At 37.7% G+C, this 7199-nt stretch overlaps 1 protein-coding gene across 1 annotated transcript in view; it reads left to right on the forward strand.

Annotated features, from left to right (window-relative positions):
• The window catches only part of LOC128737314 (patched domain-containing protein 3), a 195343-nt gene extending 188822 nt beyond the window's left edge, over positions 1-6521 (forward strand). The window contains exons 8-9 of the mRNA XM_053831930.1: positions 4356-4882; positions 4947-6521. Of these exons, the coding sequence (XP_053687905.1) occupies positions 4356-4882; positions 4947-6521 (2102 nt within the window). The remainder of the gene's footprint in view (positions 1-4355; positions 4883-4946) is intronic.
• The last annotated feature ends 678 nt before the right edge of the window (positions 6522-7199 follow it).

Consider the following 7199-nt stretch of genomic DNA (forward strand, 5'->3'; position numbering starts at 1 on the left):
CCCCTTCCACCGAGCAATATTAAATTAAACTAATTTGATCTGACATTTTTGAATCGGATAACAGCAACACGTGCTATTATCTGCGACTTAAAATATTCCAACAAACGAAAGCACGAGATCGGTGACGCAAGTAAACGAAGCACAACGTTGGAAATAGATTTCATAATAGACGCGGAAGGGATATATTGTTAACAAGGTGTAGACCACAGTGTTATTTGGCGGTTATTTTTTATAAGAAGAGTCTGCTGATTGTCTAAAACATTCTAATCAGATTAATTAAGAATAAAGACCGTAGTGACTAGTTTGCTTAAAATATTATTAATAATAAATATAAAATATACCCAAGTAGCACTTGTAACTAATCATTAAAATAAAAAAATACAAAAAGGTTGCACAGCAGTTACATTTAGGATACTTGTAACGAGTTAGGTTACATAAAATTAAAAATAGTTACTTTTTAGTTTTCTAGTGACAAAAATCTCAAAAAGTTACCAGGTAGTTACCAAATGACCAAATTGAAACCTTTTTTTCGAACTGTCAACAACTTGGTCGTCGCAAAACAGTCACCTTTCAGTTACGAGTTACCAAATAGTTATCAAGTGACACAAATGAAACCTTTTTCCAAACTGTCATCAACTTGCTGGTCGCAAAACAGTTAATTTTCAGTTACGAGCAGTTACGAAGTCAAAAAAAGTCGGCTAGTAACATTTTCGCAACAATTTGTTCACTGTTCCTTGTAAACACAACGGATTAAGGAAAAACTAGACCTGAAGAATATTGCTAATGGTAAAGATAAACAATTGGTACACGGGTTGTGAAATGCTCTTGTAAATGCGTTTATTTACTTAATTGATGGTACTTGGAATCTTCTCCGCCCAGACATTGGTATTAAGTAAACAAATGATGATTATTCTCAAACGTCAAAACGATCAAGTTACATCGAAACGAAACCGGCAATGAAAATAGGTTACAGTGTAACTTAGAAATGACGACATAAGAAATAAATGACTACAACAGATTTAATATTGGTTACCGTATAACCGATACCGTAACCAGGTCGAAGGCTAAGGTTACGTACAACTAGAATGTAACTGAAATGTAACCTTCTATGATTAACACTGGTGGTAACTGTTTTATTCAAACTGAAACTATTCTTTGATATTAAATTAACACTTTCTTTTCACAACAATCACTAAAAAATACCTTTTCCCGATATCAACAATGTGAACAATGAACAATGGCTGCTTAAAATCATTTCATGAAATATGCCGAAAACGATACAAAACTTCAAGGACGATGGTGTAGTAGTTAGAACCAAAGGCAAAATGGCTATGAATTTTACTGTGATAGAAGTGATAGCGAAAACAACTTGATTTTTAATGGTTTCTAGGTGAATGCTCCACTAATTCATTATTGCTAAGAATAAATTTAAAAAATCAAAAAATTAAAATTTAAATTTTTATATTTGATTTACAAAACATCAATTTTTCAAAGAAGTAAGTAACGAAAAGCTATATTAAATAAGAGCGCGTGAATTTTTCAAAGCTAGAATCATGCATTTCACCATAAATTTGAAACTGCATTAAAATTTGTGTTGAAATAATAATTTATACACTCTTCTATATTCAACAGTTAAATTTACTGCTTGACGTTGACAGCCATAGATTGAAATAATAAACCTGCTACATTTTCGCTATGCAATAAAAGTTACAAGATAACTAATTTGCCACCAATTGAAAGTCAATTTACAGTTTATGTGTAACTTCAATAGTAACCATTTTGTAACTATACATGTTACATATTGGTTATTGAGTAACTGTTAATGCAACCAGATTTAGTTACATAAGTTGCGCTATTTCGGTTACACAACTGTTATATTTTAGGTTACTGTAACCGAAGTTTTACATTTAAATTTGTCGCATATCAGCCGCTGCGACTCAATTGTGACAACGTGTGCTACTTGGGTAAGTCTAATAGCCCAGACTTCTCAGTTAAACATGTTGGCTACGGTGGACCAAAAGCGGTGAACTAAAATTAAAAAATTAAATTCCCGCAAAGTTGCTCTTGCATAAACGATCGAAACGACAAAAACCATGTAATCATCAAATTTCGACGCCTAATGTGACTTGCCGAATCACAGGGATCAATTTTCTAATAAAAGTTTTCTTTGGCAAGCGTGGCATATACCACTTGAACAGTTTAGAGGGACGGGGTTGGGGTTTTAGTCAATATCCTCGGATGTTTACGAAAGGGAACAGGAGCGGGCAACGGGGATGAAAATTTCTGCCAATGTGGTATCTTAATGGTCCCATACTGAATTCTGTATTATCAAAAATAAACCCTCAAGTCGCTTTTTACGCGAAGGATACGTCCCGCGTAAATCAAAACCGCGTAAAAAATCGCGTAAATTCCGAAATTCGCGTAAAAAACCGCGTAAATTACGAAATTCGCGTAAAAAACCGCGTAAATTCCGAAATTCGCGTAAAAATAATCGCGAAAAAAACTGCGTAAAAAACGCCTAAAAAGCGACTTCAGTGTATAGGCAATGGCTCGAGGAGAATAATGAAGTTATGGACATATTACAACTTGTTTCACTTCTTAGTTCTGGAACGAGATTTATATTGTAAAGTAGCAAAAACATGAAAGAAAAAGAGTAAAAACTCCAACACTTATGCTCGCATAATAACCAGTTGGTTCATTCTAAAGAACGAAGTGAAAAAGGACAAAAAAATATATGGACGATAGATCAAAACATTGGATAAAATTATTTTTCTGGGTATTTAATGAATCAAAATTGAGTCAAAGTAATCGAACCATCCTTGAACACCGGTCGACCGGTTGAAAACTCCGGATCTTCAGGTGCAATTGGATTTAAAATCATTCTTAAAATTTGACTAGATACTTTAATTAAAAACTTAGAAATTAGAACTAAATTTGACTTGAAATTGCACTAAGAACCGGAATGCAAATGGACTTGAAATTAAACTTATCGTTGGACATTATATTGGGCTTGGGCTTTGACATGAACACGAAATTTTACTTGAAATTAGGATTGACATATTTCGTCTTGCTCTGTCACAAGCCGTATTTTTTATCTTCTTTTTTTTCTTCTTTGCTGTGCCGTTTTTTTGATTTTTGCTTTCAATTTTCTTCTTATTCAATCCGTTTTTCTTCATTTTTATTCGTTTTCGTTTTTTTTGCCGTGTTTTTTGTTTCGTTGTGCCATTTTTCTCTGTTTCCTGTCCCAATTTTTCATATTTTCGGTTCTGTTTTCTCTTTTTGTTTTTCATTCTATTGTTTATAATTTTCTCTCGTGGTTTCTGTCTTTTCTCTTCCTTTTTTGCTTCCAGATTTTTGATTTCATTTCTTAACACTCCTCCTTTTCGTCTGTTCCGTCTTTCCCCTTTTAGAAGCCTAGTTTTTCCTTGTTTTCTGTGGCGTTTTTTCTGTTTTATATCCCGTATTTTGTATTTTTCTCTTTCTACAAATATCTCATACTAAAAACAAGTGATTTTGCTGCTTACCTAATCCACCAGAAAATTGTAAACTTTAAAAAAGAAACGAAAACAATTCGTTCACAGAAAGCTTGATAAAGATTGAAGCAATTTTAAGAAACTATTTAAATATATTGTTGGGGTTCGTCACCGTGCCCGTAAAAAAATTCACATTAAGTTTTGTAGTAGAAACAATGCGTCTACAACAGGTTTTATTGTGGACAATGAAACTTATGCTAAATTTATTGTAAAAGAGCCCCAAATTTTAATTTTATTCATATTTTTGTTTCCTATTTTATGGAATAGATTTGGCCATATTTCATCACAAATTTACTGCCTTTTTTAATTATATTTTGATTTTTAGCTCAAAAAAAATACCATAAAAGGACGATAACATTCATGGTAAATGTAAATTTTTGTTCGCGAAAAAATAGATTTTTTTATTAAGATACTTAACAACCCGTTATTTTTATGGTAGAATCTTTAAAAACCATGAAAGTTATGGTAGACTACAATAAGTTTAATGGTTTGGTTATCTTTTATTGTTTTTACTGTGTTTTGTATCCTACTGTTACAATAATTTTTATCTTCGTGTTGCGGTTATTTTTTTCCGGGATTCTATATGTTATTCTTGTTTACTTTTTCGGTGAGAAATATGTCTCACATATATAATAACATATATTAAATATATGCTTGCCGTACTCTAATATGGGTGCCCGGAAAAAAATAACCAATTACCTGAAGACAAAATTGATCATTTTGACCAAATCCAAATGTCAAATCCACATTTGTTTCATAACCCAAATCAATAACACCTAACCGATTAACCAACTAATTTCCCTTTTTCTTAACCCCTTGCAGAGAAGCGATCGTGGCTGTATCGCATGTTCAACACCGGCGGCATCAACCGGGACGATCCGGACAACCCGATCGACAACAAGGAACACGTAATAATGAAATTTTTCCGCGATCGGCTCGCCAACGTTCTGAACCGCGGTTGGGTTAAGGCAATCATCATTCTGATCTTCGCAGCGTATCTCGGGGGAGCCTGCTTCGGGCTTACGAAAATCACCGAAGGCCTAGAGCGCAGGAAACTCTCCAAGGAAGACTCCTACTCGGTGAAGTTTTTCGACCTAGAGGATGAGTACTATCGTGAGTTCCCGTATCGGATACAGGTGATCGTAACCGGAGATCTGAACTATTCGGATCCGAACACGCAGATGCAGATTGAGGAGCTGATGCAATCGCTGGAGAACACTTCCTACATCACGTCACCGTTGTACAGTGAATCATGGCTGCGGTCGTTCGTTTCGTACGTTGAACGAAATAATGACTATCTGAATCTGACGCTGGACAGCGAGCAGGCTTTTATTGATGCATTGAAAGAGGTCAGTTCAGTCGTTTCTGCTGTGGAAAGTTAAAAGGTTGTAATTTATTTTCTGTTTTTTTTAGATATGGCTGTTCCCGGCAAACCCTTTCTCGCTGGACGTGAAATTCAACGACAACGGTACCCGCATTCTGGCGTCTCGGTTTCTGATTCAAGCCTTCAATATTACCGACACGAATCACGAAAAGATTATGGTGAGGGATCTTCGCCAGGTCTGCAAGGACTCGCCACTGAACGCCACCGTATTCAATCCGTACTTTGTGTTCTTCGATCAGTTCGAGCTGGTTCTACCGATATCGATCCAATCGATGGTTGTCGGCGGATTGATTATGATGTTGATGACGTATATATTTATTCCGAATTTTTTGTGTTCCCTGTGGGTTGCGTTTTCGATCGTTAGTATCCAGTTGGGAGTTGCTGGGTATATGAGTTTATGGGATGTGAATCTAGACTCGATTTCAATGATCAACTTGATTATGTGTATTGGTTTCTCGATTAATTATACAGCACACATTTGTTACACTTTCATGTCATGCAAAGCCAGGACACCGGACGAGAGAGTTCGACAAGCACTCTACAGCCTGGGCATGCCGATCGTTCAGGGAAGTTCAAGTACTATTCTGGGTGCAGTGCCACTCTTGCTGGCCGATAGCTACATCTTCCTGGTGTTCTTCAAAATGGTGTTTTTGGTGATCTTCATCGGAGCAATGCACGGTCTTTTCCTGCTGCCTGTGCTATTGTCGCTGTTTGGACCTGGATCTTGTACCAGCTCTTCGGATGATGAGCTCAAATTGTCGTCGGTGGAGAAGACCTATCCTCATCCGTATTGTATTTCGCATCCTCAGCTGGCATTGACGGGTGCCTTTGGAAGTAAAACTTTCCTGGCAGCTCCCTACAAAGCTTACGGCGATGAGAAAGACCTAGGACTAGGAACATCGGGCGAGGACTCTAGTGAAAGTTCCAGCAGCAAGTCACAACGAAGACAAGCGATTGAGGATGAAAACACTAGGCGACGATATGAGGAGGGATGGCGAAGATCGTCACATAATCTCACCGGACAGAGTCAGTTCCAGCCCGTTCTGGACCTCTACGGACAGGATGCGATATGGTCTAAACCAATTAGTAAGCCACCGATAAAGATGGGCAACGGTCGCTTTACGTACGACGACACTTTGAACATTGCACAAGCTCAAACCTCAACGAAGAAAAAATTCGACTACGATGATGATTCGCGCCGACTGGAGGACACTCGACCGCGCAAACATCGCTACGAAGATAACCGGACTTTCGAGGAAGACGAAGTGGTGGAGGATGAGTATCAGCACACTAATCGTTACTACATGTACGACACCAGCCACGTGAAACGACTTTCGAACGACAGCAACAATAGTGGAAGTGATAGCAACAACAGCAATATGAACCGCCGGAAGTATTCGGATGAGGACAACCAAAAACGACGCCGCTTTAGCGACGAACGACGACCTAGGAAATACTCCCCACCGGAGGGTATCTACAAGCAGAACCCAAATCGTTCATCCTCGCAGCACAATCTGTACTACCCGCGGCAGCCGCCAACTCGAACGACATCTCAGAGCAGTCTGCACCAGTTACGACACATGGGTGATATGAGATTTCCTTGAACGGCTTGCGTGACGTGAGAGTGTACGTAGTAGGGGACGGTAGTAGCGGGTGATTTAAATCAGCAGTCTAGAACGTTAGGTAGCCAATTGAAAGATTTTCCCTTCGCAATCCGTTCTACCTTAACTCGGTGATCACGGAGCTTATTTTCTTTCGCCTTTTTTTCTATTTTACTAACTAAAAGCTCCAATTACATAACAGCATTCATTAGTTCTTTTGCTTACAATCGCTATTAGTAGATAGAAAAGTCAATACAGCTAAGTACTTTGCTTATAGCTATTCGCTGTGTTCTTGCTCAAATGATAATCGTTATCTGTACAAATGTATCCAGTAGTAGAAACCATGACTGATGCGGTGCTTCTCGGGTGCCTTGATAGAAGTGAAGTTTTTCTACCCCTTTCGAAGCCTCCACACGATCCAAAGCCTGTCCAAAAAGTCTTTCCAACTTCCGAACCTTATCTTCGAGCAAAATCTTACTGTAAAATATAGTAGTGAAAGCAGACCGAATTGCGAACCAGCACGAGTGCACGAATGACAGAGAGAGAGAGAGAGTATGTGATCGTCGCTAGTATATTGATAAGTATCAAATTTATATGACAACCACAATTGTTTGCGCCCTCATCTTTAACTTAATTACGTAATTTGTAAGAGACAGTGGATAATCAAGTGTTATTTAATTT

The sequence above is a fragment of the Sabethes cyaneus genome, chromosome 2, assembly GCF_943734655.1.
Source record: "Sabethes cyaneus chromosome 2, idSabCyanKW18_F2, whole genome shotgun sequence".
Taxonomy (NCBI): Eukaryota; Metazoa; Arthropoda; class Insecta; order Diptera; family Culicidae; genus Sabethes; species Sabethes cyaneus.